General features: G+C 48.1%; 1 protein-coding gene across 1 annotated transcript in view; it reads left to right on the top strand.

Annotated features, from left to right (window-relative positions):
- Positions 1 to 20,148, top strand: part of PRRX1 (paired related homeobox 1) — a 34,971-nt gene extending 14,823 nt beyond the window's left edge. Inside the window, exons 2-4 of the mRNA XM_033067607.2 lie at positions 14,365 to 14,540; positions 15,443 to 15,624; positions 19,924 to 20,148. Of these exons, the coding sequence (XP_032923498.1) occupies positions 14,365 to 14,540; positions 15,443 to 15,624; positions 19,924 to 20,062 (497 nt within the window). The 3' untranslated portion in view covers positions 20,063 to 20,148. The remainder of the gene's footprint in view (positions 1 to 14,364; positions 14,541 to 15,442; positions 15,625 to 19,923) is intronic.
- Positions 20,149 to 22,039: the final 1,891 nt, after the last annotated feature.

The raw sequence follows: 22,039 nt of genomic DNA, 5'->3' as shown, positions 1-22,039 counted from the left end.
TCTGCCCCATGGCTTCTCCATCATCCCTGCCTCTCTCCTGCTTGCCACACATTCTGGGCTGGCTTTGCTGTCCTGGTGGCCAGGCCAGCCCCGTGTGGCACATCCCTGAGGAGAGGATGCCCTCTCTGTTGTGGCTGCTTCAAAGAGCCCAGGCTCGTCCTCGACTCGCTTCGCTCAAGCTGGGCTTTGAGCGAGGCTCAGCCAGCACAGGGAGCAAGGAGGATGGGAAGCCAGGAGAGAGGAACAGACCTTTGATGGGGTTTTCCAACAGCTTTTCCCTCTTTTTTTATTTTGTAGTTTAAAGGCAAGAACCACGGCAGGAGACCTAATGGCTCAGGAGCAGCGTCTCTGCTCCAGCAAACAGGAGGCATTTCCCTTCCTGTAACCCCTTTGGTCACTATCAGCAACTTCTAAAGTTTTTGGGTTTCAAGCCTTTGACATTATTTCCTTGTTTCCTCTAATGATTTGAGGGAAGTCAGAGCCCTTTCTCTGTGAATACTGGAAGCATGGGGAGTAGGTCAAAGTGAGAAAGGCTTGTCCTCAGTAACCAGGGCTGCCAGTGGGACACCCCAAGCTGTCTAGGCAGTTGCAGGGATTTGGTGTTGATTTGGGGCAGCCAGGCCTGTCTCAGTGCTGGTGGAGCTGTGGGGCAGTGATTGGGGTGGCCATGGGCACCCTTCTCTCTGGGAGTGCAGCAGCAGGGCTCCCAAGGCAGGCAGTGAGGATGGGACACCTGATTTTGGCTATAGGCTGGCCGGTCACCAGGAGAGGGTATAACCCATGCCCAGGACTGAGAGTTTTGGTATTTTATCCTCAGAGTTTGGTATTTAATTATTTACCTCTGTGCCCAGGTGGTAGATTCCATAAAACTGCCAGAGCAACTGAGAAACAAATGCCAGAACAACTGAGGAACAACAGAAGAGGTTCGTGGGAGAAATCTGTGGGTTTTATCACAGCCTGGGCTCAACCAGCAAGAGGACTTGGAGTCAGCTGTGCATAAATGATAATCTTTGGGAGTACTTTAGCTCCCCTGAACAGAGTCCTGTTAGCCAGCACAAAATGCAATATTTGTTTTAGTAACTCATCCATCCTTCATCGGGGATGAGTTTTCCAGCTTAAAAGTAGATTTTCATCTCCAGCTCCTGTAATTCTTCTAATGCTGGGACCTGATTTGGTTGAAATACGACTTTGTGTGGAGACTTGGGGTTTTCTTCCTGTTGGTTTTGATTCAGGAAAGCGTCTCTGTTCATCAGGGGGCACTTAAACTCTCTGCTGAGAGAAGCAGCAGTATGTGAGCTGGGAGTGGTCCGTGCTATGAGCTGGGCAGGAGAGGCAGCAGGATGACAGTGGTTGATGCACTCCTTCCCGTCAGATGTTGGGAAATAAAACAGGATTCCGGGACACTCATTTGATGATGTTGGCTTGGTCTCCCTGCCAGTCGCTGTGTAAGGAGAGTCAATTTAAAAGGCCTTTTTTTTTTTTTCCCTAGAGGACTCCAGGGTCTGCCTTCCAAGCTGTGCCTTCCAGGCTCTGCCCCATAGAAATTGCCATCTGACTTGAGGACTGGGAAATGGCTCAGATTTTCCTGTGCCTCAAGGTCAAGGCATTTCAGCCTTTAGCTCTGTACCTGACTGTGAGTGGCTAGAGCAGCAGAGGGCTCTGCAGGTGGGTTTAGCTGACACACTTTTAAAACAAACCATCTGACTAAGGACAGGCGGTTTCTACCAGCATCCCAGCTTTTGCCTGGTTCTCTCAGTGCCCAGAGCCTTTATAGGAAGATTGTCACTTCCTGCCTGAATGTGCCACGCCAGCACAGCAAGACCAAAGCCTCATCTCAGCATTGCTTGAAGGGCTTTTAATTATCTATTTTATTTTTATTTTAGGCTTCGGATTCTGGGGTCATGCTTAAACCTGGGACGAAAAAAAGCACAACTCTGTCAGTGCTTGTATGGCAAAAGCAGGAGCCTCAGCCAGCTTTATGGTTACAAAAGAGCAGAGAATGCAGCTAGGGAAGGCACAGCCAGTCTGGAACCTGTGTGGATGCTGATCTCCAGCGGGGGCATAGCACAGCTCCCCGAGGATCCAGCTTAGCGTGCGTGAATATTGAGGTTGGTCCTGCTTTGGCTGCTCCTGCTGTGCATGAACAGCTCGGACATGGCAAAGCTCTCCCCTGTCCCCAGTAAAGACTCACAGACACACTTCATTTCAATTCTTGGCCTTGCAGGAGCAGGGGTTAACTGGTGCAGTCTGGCTTTTACAAGATCCTGGAGCATGCCATGGGCTGCAGCTGCCTGCAAAAAGGGCTCATCTTCCCCTTTATTATCTGATGGTGCTGCACAAGTCCTGTGAATGGTTAAATCTGCTTCCAGGACAAGGTAAACAAAGGGTATCTGCCCGATAAACCTCTTTCTCTGTGGGTCTGGGGAAGGAAGCAGAAAAGCTCTTGCCAAGCAGAGGGACGGGAACGTTTTACAACTCACCGAGGCTGTGGCAGGAAAACAGAGCTCAGGCTGACCTCTCTGGAGCCCCCTTTGAGAGCTGGGCTGGAGATTGTTTCTGGACTGTGAGAATCCCTGTCACTTTTTCCAGGTTTCCAGGTTTTTCCTGGTGCAGTGCAGGCAGCCAGTGGTGGCCATTCCCTTCCCCAGGAAACACGGCGTTCATCCCGACAAACACCACCCAGGATTCCCAGCTCTGAGCTCTCCTTTCCCAGAGCCAGAGTGGAAAAAGGTCTGAGGAGTTTGGTGGCAGAGCTCTTTCCTGCTCCTGGGAAGGTGCAGTAATGCAGGGAGCCTGCCTTGTGGCTGAGTTGTGCCGGATCAGGAGGTGATGGAGCTCCCAAACCTCCATACTGTAGAGCTCAGTCTATCCCAGCTGAGCATCCAGCCTGGAGCAATGGGATGTTTCCTTTATATTCCTCCTTAACCTAACGAGCTGTGGGGCTAATGAGCTCAGGGTATCTTTGCAGCTTAGCTTGCTGTATCCCAAACCCTGTGGGCAAACTGGGTGGTGAGTTCAGAGTTGGGCACGGGGCTATCAGCAGTGCCAGAGCAGGCAGCAGCTCCTGAGAAGGGGCAGGAAGGGAAGGGCAGAATTCCCAATCCCCCCGCTGAACCGGCAGCTCGTGCCGAGCATTGTAGCCGAGCGCGTTTGCAGCGTTTTATGGGGCATCATCTGTTGTCATCAAAGCCCGTGGCGAATTCCGTCCTCTCTGCAGCTGACACTAAATGGGGCTTTTGAAGGTTGTAATTTCTCGTTTAACCGGTGCCAGTCGCGAATACTTTGTGTTGAGGAATAACCCCTTAGTGCCAAATAAAACACAGTGGAAGTCTGTGGCGTGTTTTTCAGCGTATTGTTAGTTACAGCCCTCCTGACAGAGCACATTCTATGCTGAAGATAAATGCTTGGGAGTCTCTTGCCAATTCATGTCCGAAAGGGCTTTTCTTGGATGTCCTCCTCTCTGTGGAAAATGCTTTTCTGTTTTTCCAGCAAACATTTAATGAGCTGTGCTTAAAAGAAAAAGAGGGCCTATTTCAGGACCAGCCTGTTGTGCTTTAGTTCTCTCCCAGCTGGTTTGGGGTTCTTGGGGTGCTCTGATCTTTGTTACACCACGCTGCATGGCAGTGGTCTCTCTGTGTAGCAGTTTGGATGTTCCAGGACCTGCATGGGGGATGTTTCAGTCCACCCAGCAGCACTCTGGAGTGTCCCTTGTGCCTGGGATGGAAGGACATTTTGCAGCTGACCTGTACCAGAAAACCCAGGCTCTGTCCAGCTTGCAGGTACAGTTGTTGGCACATCAGGATGCTGATGGATTCCCCTGCAGGAATTGAATTCAGTTTCTGTGACCTCAGGGGAGCATGGGGAGTTGGTGTGATGGGCTGGTGGCCCCTGGCCAGGAGCCTCTGGTTGCTCACAGCTGCTCACTGGTTCCAGCTCAGCATGTCCAGCATCTGGCTGGGCTCTGGTGTTCAGCTGGCCATCCCTGTCCCCTGTTCTGGGAGGTGTGTGGAGAGCTGCATGAGCAAGAGGGAGAGGGAGGAGCCACCTCTGACAGGGAACCACCTGCACCCTTGCTTGTGTGACCAGAGAGGTGGAGATTTCCTAAAAGAAGGTTCTTGTGAGCAGCCAGGAGCAGCTGAGCTTTCCTTCCCAGGAGTGAGGTGGTTCCAGAAGTGTCCTTGAGGGATGCTTCTGGTGAAGCAGAGGGAAAGCCCATCCCGTGACTGCTTCTGTCTCAATCTGTCTCAATCCCAGGCGTGGGGCTGTGGGTCAGTAGGTCAGCAGGAAGGGTCTGCACTGCAGCACTGGGGTGATCTGAGGCTCTGTGCCCTGCCAGCACTGGGAAATGGGGCTGCAGGACTCACAAACACTGGAATGACACAGCTACTCCATGTACCTTTGTACCACACACTGAAAGTGGTTTCATTGCTTGCTGTCATTTTGTTTTCTCTGCTGTGAAGCTCAACATTGTGAATGCAATGCCGGTGCATCCCACTTGTGATTTATTTGGAGGTGATTTGCTTTTTGTCTGCACTCCTCTGAGCACTGCTGGATGTGTTAGGAGCAAAGATACAGTCAACAATCCACCTCTACTCCAGTGCCATATGGAATTTTCATGTGCTTTTTGACCTACTCTAGCCCTGGCACGCATTCTCTAGCTTGCTTTGAGGACCTCTGAGGATGGAGAAATCTCTGTAACTCACACTAATCACCCCTGCACTCCTGAATCTGCTGGAAGGTAATTTTGGTGTGGATGGGTTTAAATCTGCTCTTCCATGCGGTGTTGAATGTGGCCCTGAGGCTAGGCTCTCTCTAAACAGTCCCAAACATTTTTTCTCCAGTAAAAACATCACCTAACTCCCAAAAGTTTTGCTGAGTAGTATTTTTATTATTTGGAGAACATTTTTTCCTACATTTCCATTGCAATTCATATTCATATATCAGTGTTTCTTGGCGTAAAAATACTTTGTACTCGATTTACTTTATTTTTACTGTAATTGTTAGCAAAAAATATTTAATGAAATAATGAAATAATAAATTATTTTGCCAGAGGGTTGATAAAGAAAATCATAAGGCGTTTTCCTGCGTGTGTGGAGAAATCTGTTTTAAAACTTCTCATTAAACATAATGGCATTTCTGGACATGAGTAACACTAGGAAGTTTGAAAAAATGCCCATGCTAACTGGCTTGGGGGACAGGAATTTGCTGTATTTGACAGGCTGGATATGAGAAGGATGCAGCACTGCAAATTCGGCAGCACAGCCTTGCCAATGTGTCTAGACAGCCCATCTCTATGGGGGAGAGAAAAGCTTATTTCTTGGAGCTGCTCCAATGAGACCAGACCACTTCTGGTCTCCTTTATCCATGGAGACTTTCCATCCAGGCTTGGGGTTTGTGCTGAGCTGGCTCAGCCCTGGCTGCCTGGTGGCTGATGGTCCATGGGAGCTGATTTGGGTGAGCCATCCAACCTTCTGCTGCTTTTGAGACGCTCCTGTGTTAGGTGAGGATGTGGCTGGTCTGGCAGTGGGTGTGATTCATTAGCTAGAGCCCTCTAAAGGCTTAAATTGGGTTAAATTTTGCCAGGACAGCAGCAGCTGTCTGCTAACCCTGCACCAGACCAAAAGCATGGTGTTTTGTTGTATCCACATTTCTGCACAGGTCTCCTAAATTGTCCAGTCCTCCAGGTTAGAGTATCTGACATTTCAGGCAGATCAAGGGCAGGAATAAACAGATATCCTGTAACATATTCATCACCTGGAGGCAAAAATTATTACTCCATATTAAGGATTGTCATTTCCAGCATATCCCTTGTGTGCCTCAATTCACAGGAACTCTCATAATCATCATTTCACCTCCTTTTTGAGTTGTGCTTTCCAAACTGCGGTGAACTCTGGAAAGAAAGGGCTTTCCATTGTTCAGCTTTTTGATTTCAGATTTCTGGATGATTGTTCGCCTCTGGCAAGGAACCATTCAAAATACATTCCAAAATATTCATCATTCCAGCAGGCTAAGAAACATAAGATGTAGCAATTTATTAGCTAATGTGAAATGCATTCGCCGTCCAGAAGAGGCAGAGGATGGAGGTGGGTCTGAGCCTGGCTTCCCTTTGCATCCTGCAGAGCTGGGGTGTGGAGCATCCTGGAGGCCATGCTCTGTCCCATCTGCCTTCCTGTTTTTCTGGGTGTCCCTGTGTCCAACAAAAATCTCCCAGACACCAGCAGCAGCCTCCTTGTCCCTTCTCCTTAGAAGAGCAGGTTTTCACTGCGGGCTTGGGACGGAGAAAGTTGTTTTGAAATGCTCTGATCCCTTTGCCTCCTGCAGCAACTCTCAGGATCCTTTATCCCCCACCCAAGGAGTGTGCTCCTGATTGGGATGCTCAACCCGTGCAAAAGGCAGGTGGGCTGGATGCTGAGAGCCAGGCTCAAGTTGTTATTTCTGGACCTTGGACACCGTCGTTTTTCCAGTTGTGAACAAGAGGGACCCATAAAATCCATTAGCGGTAAAAAAATGGATTTCCAAGCGAAGCTTTGCAGCTGCTCCAGTCCAGTTTGCTCGGGAAGGGGTGCTGGTGGTCCAATTTCCCTGAAACACATTTGTTCTTGGATGCTAATGAAAGGGGAGCACAGCCTTTGGAGAGCTTTTTCCCGCGTTCTCGCCGCTGTTTGCACCTCCCTTTGGTCCTGGCACGGCCATTCCGTGCCATGCAGCTTGCAGTCCTGCATGTTCCAGGAATACACAGATGAAATTTCCATTGGGAGCAGTGTTCCTGCCCTGCAGAGGAGCCAGCTGGCGTGTGCATCCCACTGGTCATGGTCAGTCTGTTTGTGCAGGTCCCACGTACCAAAAGCCCTGTCCCAAGTGAATTTCCAGATCCAGTCGGGATGGCTGTTGGATAATGGCACTTCTCAGCAGCCCTGTGGGGACCTGGAGGAGCAGATTCATGGAGCCACTCAGCTTGAGTCAGTCTTTCCTCATGAGGGGAACTTGCTGGGGAATGTTTGCAGGTAGTGTTTGGAAATGAGCCAGCTGAAATGCCAGGCAGTTCATCTGCAATGGATGTATGGATTGGAAAAAATCCCCCCAAAGCAGCTCTTCTTTGTCTTGACAAAAACCCTTTCTTTTTTTCTTCCCCCACCCCCATTTTAATTTTGCACTAGCCAGTTTGTTGCAAAAATATCTGATTTTTCTTACATGAAAGCTTTTCTAGCTGAAGTTCACAAAGATTTTTTAGCACTTTTTCTAAATGCAAGAATAACTTTATTAAAAGCAGGGTGGCCCAGAGTCCAGGTGGGCATGCAGTGCCAGATCTTCACTTCATAGCTTCCACCAGTTCATAATTCATGGCAAGCTATAGGTCTGGGGGGTCACCTCTGTACATAAAAAGAAGGGGACAGTAGGAAAATTTACCAGGGGAGCAGGTGGAAATAATTCCATGTGCCTTTTGCCTAACCTGTAACCCCATGGAGCTCACTCCAGGGGGATGTGAGTATGGAAAATAAATTAATAACCTGTCCTGTAGCAGCAGTGCTTGTTGCCACTGTCTTTGAGGCAGCTTGTGGGGTATATCCAGGTGGATATTGGATATTGGCCTTCCTGACACTTCTGCTCCTGCATGCAAAGTGTGAATTGCACAGTTAAGAGCAGTGGTGGCTCTGAAGGAGCTGGTGTGCTGGTTTGGAGTACACCACATCTGCAGGAAAGGGCAGAGTCCCACAGCTTGGCTTTTCAAGGGAAAGGAAAGGTGCTGGACAGGAGAAGTTTTTATTATGGATGGTTTGGTTTTTTTCTGGAATGAACTGTGGCAGGGAGGGGATCAAGAATGTGGAGAGGAGCCTTTGGGAGTGAGAAGATGTGATGGAGCAGGGTGGAGGTTGGGGAGTTTGGTCTGTGCTGAATCAATGCCATTCCTAGGATCAGGAATCAGCATACATGGCACAGCAAGGGGAGCTGATGGGAAGAGGTGCTGGAAGTCAAACCCTGCCCTTGCAAAGCCCTGAGTTCACAGCTGCTCCTCCAGTGCCAATACTGATCCAGATGTGAAAGCAGCAGTGAGGGAGGGGCTGTGGAGGCTCAGTGGCTCTCAGGAAGGTCTGGAGGTCACACTGGCCCCGTGGCAGCTCAGGGCTGTGCTGGGACATTGGGGCTGTGACACTTTGGGGTGTGGTGGTGACACTGGGGTTTGGCTGGGACACCTCTGCCAGTGCATTCCTGCTCCTCTGCCATGGGTCAGTGTCTCTGGGCTGATCTAAAGAGGGACATGGGGGAGCTCAGCCCCCCTGGATCCCATCTCCTCCCAAGCCTGGTAAATCCACACTGCTGGATCTCCGCCACAGCCTGGTGGTTTGGGCTCTGTCAGTTACAAAGTGCAGTCTCACAGAACATGATTTGCCTCTGGCAGGCTTTTAAATGTATGTGTTTGCTTTTGATTATGTGTTGGGGGTTTTTTTTGCTGTTTTTGTTGTTTTTATAAAATTAATTTTCCAAGGATCAATGCGGTGATGCATATAAAAATTACAATATGTAAAACAAAGTATAAAAGCATACAAGGAATTCCAAACACATAACATACTGTGCCTTGGAGCTTATGAGATCCATACAGTGCTTATTGTATTATGGGAACACTCTGACCCCAAGACCTGTCGGAAAGGCTTGTTAGAAGAGCAGGACTAAGCCATGTGCCTTATGAGCTGTAGGATGCCCAGAAGGAAAACCCTAGTGAATAAAAAAGCAGAACTGTTGCAGCAGAGCTCAGACTGGTCTGTGGGATGTAGGGGGACTTTCCATGGCTTTGTACCAATTCCTGGAGGAGGATGTAAACTTCTGCCCCCACAAATGTTGTTCTCCCAATAATTAACACTTAATGTTAAGTCTTTCCAGGGAGACTCTGGATTTCCACGGGATCATGATTACTCTTTTTTTTTCCCCACCAAATATAATTTCTTCTGTCAGCTCCAGCAAGTGGGAACATTGACATGGTTAGGGAGGGCTCACATCTTAGCTGCTGTAACTGCCCATGTGCTCTGCAGGTTGCCACCAGATGAGAGGCAGAGAACCAGAGCTGAAACCACCCTGAAAAGGAGTTCTGGCTTATGTCTGCCTTAGGATAGGGCTCTTCTCGTGCTGCCCTGTCTGTGGGTCAGGAGCAGGGCAGGTTGGGATTTTAATCCCAACAGACCCACAAATCCAATCCTGCAGACCCACCAAAGAGCAGAGCAGAGCACAGGGAGAACCTCTGCACTCATGTCCCCAGTGCCTGGTGAGTTTGGGTGAAGACTGCATGCTGGAAACTATTTTCAGGAGCTTGGAGGTGTCCATAGACTCTCCACCTGGAAGGTGACAGCCCCAGGAACCTCATTCCAGGGGGCAGGCACCTGGGAATGTCTCCTTTGGCCACAGTGCAGGTGGGAGGACAGTGAGGGGTCCATCCCTGATGCTGGGGAGGCTGTGGCTGTGCAGGACCCCAGCAGGTCCTGGCAGGCAGAGCCAAGTGCAGCAGCAGAGCCAGGACAGGGCTCTCCCTGCTACCCATGCTCTGCAATGTTTGTGTGCAGGCAGCTAAAAATCACCCTGATGGGTTCCACATTGCAGACACTGGGGAGAGGAGCTGCCCTAGGCCCACAGGTAATGCTGAAAATGTGCACATTTTTCTCTTTGGTGTTAAAACTCGGGTTTGAATACCTATTAAAACTCAAGAGTGAAAAATTCAGTGTCACCTTTCTGAAGCTTTGTGCTCATGCACAGAACAACTTCTTATTTATGTGCAAAACTTGAACCTGGCTGTGAGATAATCACCAGAGATGGCTCTTAAAGGAAATGGAGTGTCTGTTTCTTTGTTACTTTATTTTTTTTCTGTGTTCCTGGTGCTTTTAACAAGACTGGAACTCTGGATTTTCTGTGTAATTGAAATAATTTAAACATTAAGATAGTGCAGGAAAAAACCAAATAAACAGCAGAGGTTAGGAAAAAAGCTCAGCTGGTGTTGTGTAAGGAGAGGAAGATGGTAGTTCAAGAATCCCTGTAGTCTGACCTGCACTCACAAGTAAAAGCCTGCTGTTCTCACTGCTGTACAGCTCAGTGCCGCTGCTGTACTGAATACATGACTTAGCAGGCATCTCCTACCTTAACATATTCCATTTCCTTTTAAGTGTTATCTTCATCCCATATTGCCTGCATTTCTGATGGCTGCTGTGGGCTGCTTACACCTTCTCTGTGCAGCATTTGTGTGCCCTGAAGTTAAACCTCGTTTCCATCCAAAAATACTTTCCTTGTGCACAGGAGAGCTGGAGTTCCTTCTCTCCTGGGAGGTTTTAGAAATATACTTGAGGCAGCTCTGAGCATGAAATCCTACCCATTTTTGTCCCCCTGCCCCTCTTCTGTCCCTGTTCACATCTGGAAGGACAGTGGATGCTGCTGCTGGACAAGGAGCTCCTCGGGAGGAGCGGGACAGAAAATCCTGTGAGCCTTGTCTCAAATCAGTGGGGCAGGGCTTTGGCACCGTGTGGGTTTTGTATGTCCCCATTCCTCTGCTGGGAGCCTTTGCTTTGATTAAACATTTTGGGTCTGGATTTTGGAGTTTTTACAACGCCAGTTGACAAAGCTGCCCTGCACCTAAAGTGCTGCGATGTTTTGGAGGGATGTGATGAATCGAAAGCAAAGCAGAGCCTGAGTAAAACTGGGCTGGGAGTGTGTGATGGGCTGCAAACTGGATGGCTGATCTTGGGGAGAGGAGCCTGCCCGGAGCTGGGGGAGCACCCAGAAATATTTCTACACAAGCTTCATGAATTTGAAGTTTAAGCCAAATAAAGGAACTCTGTTCCTTTCCCTTCTATTCTCCCTTTTCCTTTCTTTCTCCACCAATCTGAATTAAACTTTCTCTGGCTTGCAGTGTTTTTTGTGTTTGAAGAGTTTTGTGTTGTTGCCTTTTTAATTTATAGCTTACTATTTTTTTCCACTGTGAGATCATTTGTCTTGTTTGTTCTTAAACCTGTGCTCAAACGTTAGCTTCTTATTTTGAGGGCTTTGATTAGAGTGCAATTCCTTATTTTCTTCCTGGAGTCGTTTCTCAGTTTCCAGTTTCTGTAACTGATGTGACAAATCTTCCCTGCCTTACCGTGCATTGTACTGTGGTTAAGTGTCTCTGTCCCTCCCTTAATTAAATCCAATTGTTTACTTTCGATTCGGATCCAATTAATGAATTATAATAACTGGTTCTGGACTTATTAGAACTAGTCAAAAGTTTTCCAAACTGGCCACACAATGTAAATCCCATCTGGAAATTAGCTTTTGTTCTGACCTGGAATGAATGCAAGTATGCACAAGCATGCCTGCAAACTGGAAATCTAAAATATGTTGTGGTTGTAAGTATTGATGAAAAAAAATACCTATCTTGAAACTCCTGCATAGTAATTTAGTTCTCAACTCTGACTTGGTTTTTTTAAAATTTGTTTATTTATTTTCAATGTGGCATCCCAAGAGCAGCTGCCTGGTGGTGCCCCAGTGATATTTGCAGGCACCGTGCAGTGAGGAGAATAGATTGGAGTGTCTGCAAGTGTGGATCTCCCTCACTGCAAGAGGGAAAAAGAATAGGATGTTTCATGCTGAATCATTTGGGAGCACTTGAAAATGCTTTGGTATACTTGTGTGTGACACCAGGACTTGCATGTTATGGGGGAAAGTAGAAATAACACAGGAAAACACAAATGTGGAAACAGGAAACGTAGTTCCCCAGCCCAGCCTGGAAGGTTGGGATTTGGCAATGGAATTCCCAGATTTTCCAGCACTGGGTTCCAGAGAGAACACACATTTTGATCTCTCTGCAAGGCACATTTGCAGGCTGCTCAGCTTTTGAGAAAGCTGCACGTAATGAAAATTTTTCTGATTAAAAGAACGTTGACGAAAGATTTCTGACCTACCCCAAAAGCTTCAGAGCTGTTTTCCTCTCCTCTGCGTTTCTGCTGACTACAGTCACTAGTGCTGTCAGCACTGTTTAGGAAAGCCATTTTTCAGTGTTCAGTGTTGTTTCCTGATAAAGAAGTAATGGCAGAGAAGAAGAAATACCCTGCTGGCAGGCTGGAGGCAGCCGGACAGCGCTGTGAGCAAGGTGACATTTGCAGGCAGGCTGGGCTTTAGGTGTGTGCAGTCCCTCATTTAGCAGTTTGTAACCAGCATATGGCAAAGCACAAGGATTAACATTTGTTTTTGTTGTATTTGTATGTTGTATTTGTTTTTTCCCCTGCTACCCAAGTCGCTCCAGGAGACATTTGGGTTTTGCACCATTCCAGAGGTGCAGCGACGAGAGATCCCAAAATTCCACAGGTTGTGCTTTGCTGTCACCTCCATGCAGCTCTGTCCTGGAAGAAGGGGGTGACTCATCCCTGCTCCGTGCCAGCCCAGGCTGGGGGTGACCTGGCCATGAGTCACCCAGCACGGACACTTTCCTATTTTTGGGCGCAGTAATTACGAGGTGAGCCGTGAATCACCGCCGGCGTCTCGCTTTACGCCGGGAGGAAACCAGGAAAATTGTGTTAACGTGCTTGGCAGGGGGAACTCTTGTTCTCCAGCCTTTTACAGACTTTGGCCCCTTCTTCTTGCTCCCCAGGGGGATGTGCTCACCCTTCCTCATGTGTAGCTGTCACGCAGGATGGAGCAATGGCCAGACGGCTTCGGGCTCGTGTTCCCTCCAGCCGGGTGTTGGCTGCTGGGCAGAACCTGATCCTTCAGAGCCTGCAGGGGATTCTGAATGGCTCCCAAAGGCTTTCATTGATTTGTTCATATGCTCTGCATAGGCAGGGTTTAGATCAGGAAACAGCATGAAATGGGTAACTCCAAAGGAGCCCCTTTGTGTTGTGTTTGGCCTCTCCAGCAGCTGGTCTCGCAATGTTTGTGGCGTCCAGAGGGACGTTTGTGCCCTGAGGCTCCTGTGCTGTGTGGTGTGGTGCACAGCTATGTCAAAACTGGCCAGCAGAGCCAGGGGGAAATAGCTGAACCCTTCTGAGAAGGGTTTGGTGATGAGTCAAGAGAGGGGCATGCAGGGTTTTTCTCCCTCTGTGCTCTAAACCAGGGGGTTCTGCACAAGCAGGAGTTAAATCCCATCCCTCTGCTCCACTTTCTGATCCTCTGCTTTGCTTCCCAGCACCTGATTCACCTGTAGCCCTGCTTTAATTCCTTTGTTTTTCTTGCACATTCCTGCCTCTGCCAGCCCCTTCCCAGCTTAGCTTTACAGCTCAGCGTGCCTGTTAAAAACTGGTCTCCAAAAGCTTCCTCTGGGATACGGGAGAACCAAGGGCGTGTTTCTGCACCCAGGAATCCCCAGGCTTGGAAAGGAGCCTTCTGGGGATCATCAGGCTGTTGGAAGAGGATTAGGGATGGAGGCACTGTGAACCTGAAGGAATCTGAAAACCCTGCTTTAATTTAAGAGGAATGTCCTTTTGTTCCCAAATGGATGGGCCTGGCTCCAGAGGTGTTCAGGTGCAGTAACTGGTACCAGATGGGCTGTGAAAAGCAACACAAACAGGTGGTGAGGACAACACCTGCAGGCTTTAATTTCCTTGTCAGCCCCTCCCCGTGCCTTACACACCCCCTGGAGGAGAGGGGGACAAGGGAGGGACTGTCACATTTGTCCATGGCAAAAGTGGGACTCTCAGTGGTGACACTGTCACTGGGCCAAGGTGAACAGTGATGAACTTAGAATATGATTCACTAGCTTGTGCATTTTTATGGATTCAGGGTTCAATACACTTTAATGCTGACATGAATATTGGCTCAGGTCCCCCCCAGGGTAATGTGGAATTTTTGGTGACACCCCCACACATACTGGTGGGATCCAGATGTATTGATGAATTTCTGAGTAAATGCAAACCAGGTCAAAAAAATAGTTGCTTTTATGGGTGGTTGTTCAACACCTTGCTGGGTTTGGCAAGGCAAGGAGGATGCTGTAGGGGCACAGCTGCTCCTCCCTAACAGTGTCCAACATGCTCTTACCCCACTAAAAGCAATCCTTGGAAATTTGAAGCCAAGAGAGCAGGGCTTTGAGATTCTTTGCCGTCAGAGAAGATTTCTGGGGTTGTCAGGAGTGGAGAGATGCTTTTTTGCTGCTTTTTAGAGATAAGGAAGCAGAGACCTGGGGTAGCTTGAGAGAGCTGGTACAGGTCTGACACAGTGGAACTGAAAAATAAATGCTTGGGATCACTGCATTTTCCACCTCCTCTCCATGTGGGGACTGGCACAGCGTGGTTTATGTGTGGGGCTGGAATTTTGGCAGCTCCTTCCTCAGCCCTTCCCCTCCTGAAGCCACTGGGGTCGTTCCCCCTGTGGCTGCGGGCTCGTACCTTCCTCACTTTTCCCATCCCCAACTGTCTCTCCTAGATGATCAGCTGAACTCAGAAGAGAAGAAGAAAAGAAAGCAGAGGAGGAACAGGACTACCTTCAACAGCAGCCAGCTGCAGGCACTAGAGAGGGTCTTTGAGAGGACACACTACCCCGATGCCTTCGTACGGGAAGACCTTGCGCGCAGAGTCAACCTCACTGAAGCCAGAGTTCAGGTAATCCCACAGCTCACACCTCACCTGGGGCATCATCAGCCAGGCAGCAAGAAATCCTGGAGGTCTGGGTGGCACACAAGGGGCACCAAGCTCCTGGCTCATGCTGCACTCTTCAGAATTTGTAAAAATTTGATGAAAAGATAAAAGGGACAATAAACAGCCAGAGGCACACAGCAACAACAACCCTTATATACTTTTCCATCGAGTTGGGCAAATACATATTCATAAATATTATGCATATTCAGACATTCCTTTGAATTTGTTTACATGGAATTATTTAGCTTGGTTCGATTCCTGACTCGCGCAGAAATTGTGAGTTTTTCTCTTTTTGAGGGTTGTGTGTCACTTCCTCACAAGTGGTTTGAGCAGCTGACAGTTATTGATCACATCCTTTATTTAAACATTATCTAACCATATAGACAGCGCTGGCTATTTCCACAAATGCTTGAATCACCATTAGCTAGTTCCCAACTATGAGCTATGAGCTGTTCTTATTATTGTCAGTTAGTTACAAAAATCAAACCATTTGTTGTTATTTGACGACAATGGTTACTTCTGCAAAATTTAAAATTACAATGCACAACACATATTTTAATATTTTTCCCAAGGCCAAAACTATAATATATATATTTATCACACTGTCCACTAAATATCATCCATAAATGATGTTCTGAGAATACAAGCTACACAGGGGCCAAAAAAGCTGACAAATGATGCTGTACCAAAAACAGTTAAGAGTGATGACCAAAAAAAAATCATTGTGATTTTAACAATACATTAATAATATCATATAATATATTAATAATAGTATCATAAATAAACCATCATTATTAATGTAATAAATAGAATTATATAGATTTTAACACTATAAATAAATGTGCTCTTTTCCCCCTCCTGTCCAGGTGTGGTTCCAGAACCGGAGAGCCAAGTTCCGCCGGAACGAGAGGGCCATGCTGGCCAGCAAGAACGCCTCTCTGCTCAAATCCTACTCAGGGGATGTGACAGCTGTGGAGCAGCCCATAGTACCTCGCCCTGCCCCCAGACCCACTGACTATCTGTCCTGGGGCACTGCCTCGCCCTACAGGTGAGTGAGTGACCCCACGGACTGCTGCATCCTGGGATTTTTTATTTTTGAGCTTTCTGTACTTTGTGGCACTGACCCCCCTGGAGAACACTGCTTTTGGCTTGAGAAGGCTTCCAAATTTGAGTGAGGGAGTTAAAATCATGGGTGTGGAGTTAAATAGAAGTGTGTGATTTCACACTTGTAAATTTGAGGGTTTTATGGTGTAGTAATAGAAATGGGACAAGGTGGAAGATTTTGGATGTTGTCTCTCTGTCTTTTTCCTCCTCCATGGTTTCAGGCAGTAATTTTTGGTTGGACAGTTAGTGCTGCACTGTGGGTCACAGGAGTTTGGTTATTGGGTCAAAAGCACGAATAATATAGGTGTTAGTTCTTTATTGGATTGTTTAACTTTAAAAGATCTCAGAACTACCTAGATTTGCCTCAAATTTGCTCACTTTTAGCTGGTGGCTAAAAGTGTTGCAGAGCTCTCTCTACTTTAGATTAGATTTAATAAACAACCAAGCCCAAATGAGAAAATTCCTCTCCTTCGTATTTTAGTCCTGGCTCTGAGTGAAGACAGAAGAAACTGCAGACAAACCACTGATCCAGTGGTGCAGATACCACCCTTAACCATGGGCCATGCCAAAAGTGGCCCTCAGCCAGCTCTGATGTATGCACACAGGACAGCTGGAGGATGCAGCAATCTGAGCATTCCACTGGTTTTCCCCAGCTGCTCCCACCCCATCTCTGCCTGTTTTGCAGTGTGGCCCCAGCTCAGCATTGTTGATGGCAGCTTCTCTTCTGGGGGTCTCTCTCTGCAGTTCAGGGAATTTCAGAAGAGGCTCAGGTGGAAATACATGGAAACAGAAGGTTTTCCCTAGTGCATGTGGTTTATAGCAAGGAGGAAACCTTGGCATGGGGCACAGATCCATGGAGGGGAGGTCAGAGCACTTGGGGAGGCTCAGCCAGCACACAGTGGCCAGAAGAGGGAGTTCTGTGGCTGTCCCGTGGCTTGGGATGCCAGGAAGGGCTGGGAACTCACCTCATCCATGTGGAGCAGTGCTCAGCATGAGCTGGTGAGAGTTTCTCTCTGTTGCCTGAGCACAAGTGTGTGTGTGTGAATGCTGCCCTGTGGTTTGCCTGCACTAAGGGCCAGGTGACAGCCTGGCATTCAGTGTCCACCTCCTGTGGTCAGTGCTGCTTAAGGGATGGCAGGAAAGGAGCACGGATGTGGCAAGCCCAGTCTCAGAGGATCTGGGATGTCCCTGCACATCACAGGCCTCCCTGTGCCATTCCTGGCTCTGCAGGAGCTGGGTGTGGACACAAGATCCACAGGATGTGTTGGTTTGTGGGGAGCCAGCTGGCTCACAGGCAGTTAAAAATGAGGTTGAGTGTTTTTTAGCACAGTGGCTTCATTGTTGGTCAGGACCATGAAGACTTTGGCTGGATTTGTTGCTGGTCACTGCCAGCTCCCCTCTGCCTTCCAGGAGCCACACCATGCACAGGACCCCTCTTGCTCAGTCACCTCGACCCTTTTTTTGCTCCCAGCATTGTTTGCACTGTAAGAGCTGCAAACACATGGTCTTCCTGTTTGTTCCTTCAGTTCCATGGGGTCCTCCTCATATCCACCCTGTAAAAAAGAGTCACAGATCCACCCACTGCAGATATGGAAAAGGATGCTTTGGGTGGCCACCAGCTTCACCGTAGAAAGGCCCTTTATCCTTTGGCTGTTTTCTGAGGACTGCTCTCTGTCAAAATGCCTCTTTTTGGGGTTAAGGCTTTCTCCCAGTGAAGTGTTCTTGGTGCAGCATTCTGGGGAGGGGAGATCAGGGAAGGGAAGAGAGTTCCTTCCCCACCCCAGGGAGACTGCACTGATCACAGCACCAGATCCCTACAGAATGCTCATGGCTTATTTCTGCCTCTCACTTTCAAAAAGAGGTCACCCTCCTGAGATGTCATTTACACTGCTAGGAGAAGTCCCTAGGAAGGGCTGTCTGAGGTCTCTTGCAGCTCTTGGGATGTGCTGATGAGAGCAGGGGAGAAGGGACAGCCTTAGGGGTGGATTTTCAGCCCCTCAGCTGCAGGCTGTGCCTGCCCACATCTTCTCCTTGTCTTGTCTGAAGCCAAGATGTTTCAGCAAAGGCATTTGCAGCTGGCACATCAGAGCAGGCTGGAGTGCCCTGCACTGGCAGAGGAGCACAGCAGCTGCTTTGCACACTGTGGGATGCTCAGGACACATTTTCAGGACCCTCCATGCTCCCCAGGTTTCCTAATCCTCCTGCTCATCTCTTGGCAGTCACATTCACCTGAAGGGCTGGGCTGTCACAGCCCCATTAAAGCTTTGCAGTAAGCTCTTTCAAATACTGGACACTGGTGGAATCATAGTGAAACCCTCCAGCCATGTGGAGTGTTTGCATGGCCCTGTGCCCCCTCCCCATCTTCCCAGCAGTGCTGTAGCAGCCCCTGATTAACAATTAGCAACTCCTGGGGGGAGGGCTGAGAGCTGCATGGCCAGGGCTGCTTTTACTCTTAGATCTGGGCAAAGTTTTCAATCCATGTGTTTATTCTCCAAATACATTCAGCCACAGGTCAGCCAAAGCTATTTGCAGATCTCTGCTGTCACACAGACAGCCAAGTAGATACTATTATTTTTTTGAAGTTGAAAAATGTTTTGCTTAGGCATTTTTTAGCATAGGTTCCTAAGAAAACAAGAGTGGCAGCCTGCACTTCCCACTCCAGCAACCTTTGACTCCACGGGCCACTGAAAACCTTATTTGAAAAAAGAATTTTAGGCCTCAGAAACACGATGCTCCTCTGTGTTTCATGAAAGCAGACAGCTGAGGGGAGGAAGGAGATTTTTCTCTGCCTCAGTGGGGTGGAGGGAGGGGGCAACAGGGTGACTTCAACCCGTATTAGACCCTGGAGAGTCTCTGGAGCAACTCTCAAGCTATTCAGAGCCTTCTTGTGCACTGCTCCTGGTGGAATAACTTGATGAAAGAAAGCACTTGTGGAGGTTTTTGGTTCAGCAGGGATTTCACTTGGCATCAGTAAGTGAAATCATCCTCCCCACACCTCTGGGGAGCTGGGAGGCTCCCAGGAGCTCCAGCCCAGCAACCTGGTGACAGTTTACACCCCTGGCTGAAAACTCCTCTATTCTCTAGCTTAGAGTACCCTTGGAGGTCTCCAAATTTCTTCCAGCTCAAAAACATGGGAGAGATGCACCCTGGGGAAGCAGCTGGGCTTAAGTAGCCAGCACTTTTACACCTTGTGGGGCTTTGTAGCCTCTGTGACTCTGCAGGGAGATTTGCAGAAAAAAAAAAAAAAAAAAGACAAAAGAAGGAGAAGAATAAAAGGCAAAAAAAAATCCCAACCCATCTTGATTTTTGGGTCTGTGGATGGAACAGAGCCTCAGCTGTGAGCCACTCAGGCAAACAGATGGAAAAGCCAGCACCAGAGCTGAGCTGGCATCCAGCAGAGAATTTGGGGTTTGCTCCTGAACACCCTGTGTTAAATGGGCACCTCTAGTTCATGTGGGGCTTTTCAGCTGCTTTTGATCTGGGGACCCACGTAAAGGAAATGCAGCAGGTCAAATATTTTGCAGGGTTTTGGGGGAATTGGCATGGGGGAACTGCTTTTCACAGCAACCCCTGGGACACATGGATTAAACAAGTTTTCTAGTGGTCTGGGAAGCAGCTTTGCAGATTTTTGGTAGGATAAGAAAGGAGTTGGAGATCTTTGTTCAGCCTCTGCTGTCGGAAGTCGCAGTTTAAAGGAAAAAAAAATGGTTTGTGTTTTGGGCTTTTTCCTTCAGCCTTTAGGACATGCTCTTTATAATCAGCTGAAGTTTTGAGGGGGAATAAAATAAAGTGGAAATTTTCCTTCCAAAAGGCTGAAACCAGAAAAATCACAATTGTTGAAAAGGGTTTTTCCCAGAGTGTTTCTTTAATGTAACATGTGTTTCAGAAGTGACGTGGTTTCACAGGCTGTAAAAGCAGCAATTGGTCTCATCAAAAAGACATTGCTTCCAGTGGAATACTTTTAAGGACAATGGTCTGAGTGGCAGGCTGACCTCACTGCAAACCTTTTTGGGTTAGAAAAGAGGATGTGGAAATTTTTTCCTGTTGACTTCAACCAGCTTTGGCGCTGGGTGAGTGAACAGCAGTGGAAATAAAGAAATAAAGTTAAATAAAGGGGTGTTCAATAAAGGGGAGTGGTAATTCCCTGCTGACACCAGGAGTGCATCCCACAGGTATGGAAAAACATCAGGGTTTAGGCTCTGCTGGTGATTTCTGACGTGATGTTTCTCTTTCCACCCCTCAGTGCCATGGCCACCTACTCTGCCACGTGTACCAATGCCAGCCCAGCACAGGGCATGAACATGGCCAACAGTATTGCCAACCTGAGACTGAAGGCAAAGGAATATAGTTTACAGAGGAATCAGGTGCCCACAGTCAATTAACAGCTGGGGAGAAGAAGGAGAAGACACAACAGCACCCGTCCTGCTTCGCAACTTGTCTGTGCTGGAAGAAAAAAAAATAAGAGAAAGAGAAAAAAAAAGCCATAAAAAGAAAAGAAAGAAAAAAAAAAAAGAAGAAAAAAAAGCCAACCCTCACCCAGAACTGAACACGGGGAGCAAACTGATCCTGTGAGTGATAAGGTTCCTCCTTCCTTTTGGGATAATGCCACCGTTTTTGTTTTTTTCTTGTTATCGTCGGGTTTATTGCTTCTGCTCAATATACTACGAGCTTCTTCAGTAAAGGACAGTCTCACCCTCGCTGGTTTCCACTTTTGTACGGGACTGCAAAAGGAAACCCCTGCCAGTCTCAGCCCACGGACAAGTGCCACCAGCAGCATGCTGAGATGCAAAGCTTGCTCATCTCCCCGCTGCCCCAGCTCACCCTAGAAGAAGAATTTGTTTGGTCACCGATCTCCATGATATCCACCCTGCCCTCATCCCTCCAGTCCCTTGTGCCACAGAGGCAGCACATTCCTATCAGTCTGCCAGAAGCCCATGAATGCAACAAGATGGATCCCTGCTGTCTTGAGTTGCCTGGAAAAGCTCCCTGGGCTCTGCAGAGCTCCATTGTTTTGTTGAGTATTCCCAGCACTGCTGCCTTGAAAAGCCAAAGAAGAGAGCAAAGCCACCGTGGGTGTGTGAGCAGGGGGAGTGCAGCAGGGGGATCTCTGTGTAGTGCCAAGAACAGGACTGTCAGGACACTCCTTTCTATGCCTTACAGTTTGTGCCACAGGGAAAGGCGTTGTCCAGATGCATTTGTTTTATATATACTGTATATATTTATATATATAAGATAATACATGCAAGCTTGGTTGGTGTTTTTTATTAAACAAAATAAAATCCATTGAAAACCTTTGGGATGTCGTTGTGCTGCATCCAGGTGGAGCTGGTGCATTGAAATTCCAGCCACAGCCTCCCTCACCCTGTCAGAGCTGTTCCCTGCAGCCTTGGGCAGCTCTGGGAAAGGCAGTCCTCCTGTGAGAAACCCCAAAGAAGTGCTACTGCAGGGAGCCACACTCCTTTGCAGATTTTCCCCTTCACAGAGCACAGCAGGGATCTCCTGTGCAGTCAGCCTGGTTCTGGGGAACGTGCAGTGATATCCCCAGGGAAAGTCTCAGCAGGGAATCCCACCAGAGACCCCAGAGCACTGCTCAGTGAGGCTTGTCCTAAACCTCAGCCATTAACCTTATAGCCATTTTCCCTACTGCTGTCCTCCCTCTGGGCTCTGGAGACCTAACTGGGGCCTAATTTATTTATCTCCATGAAGAGTAGAGGAGATGCAGCCCAAAAGGCATTTCCTCCACACAAGCACCCTGAGGAAATCGGGATCTTTCTCGTTGTGCCCCCCACATTTTGGGGGAGGAGGGGCTTGATTTATGACAAATAGCACTTGTGTCCAAATTGAGATGGACTTTGGCATGGAGCATTCCCACTGAGGGCAGCAGAGCTAGTCCAGGATGCAGGCTGGACCATGAGAATGGAGCTCAGTGATGAGAAATACTTCTGGTGGGGTGGCTTAGATCTGCACCCTGGCGTTTGCTGCAGACACACTGGGCATGTGTAGGTGTCTGACAGTGGGCTTTGATAGTCTAAAACAGCATGTTGCAGGAAATGAGGAATAAATCTCTTGAAAGTGTAGGTGAAAATTAAACTGGCAGAGGATGAATGGAAATCCAGCCAAAATATTTGAGCTAGCACAAGGAAAAAAGTCCTGAATCCAAACTGGAGTAAGTTGTGCCTGTGATTGTATGCATTGCTGCTGGATTTATTTTTTTTCCTCTCTGTGTGGGTATTTTTGAGAAAAAAAAAACCTAATTGTGATCATGACAGAAAGCTGGAAGTCACAGGCAGAACACCAGGAAAAGCGAGGCAGGGAGAGTTCAGTGCTTTGAGAAATCCATCATGTTCAGTGTGATCACT

This window comes from Catharus ustulatus, chromosome 9, assembly GCF_009819885.2.
Source record: "Catharus ustulatus isolate bCatUst1 chromosome 9, bCatUst1.pri.v2, whole genome shotgun sequence".
NCBI lineage: Eukaryota > Metazoa > Chordata > Aves > Passeriformes > Turdidae > Catharus > Catharus ustulatus.
This window is presented reverse-complemented; position numbering and strand designations above follow the sequence as displayed.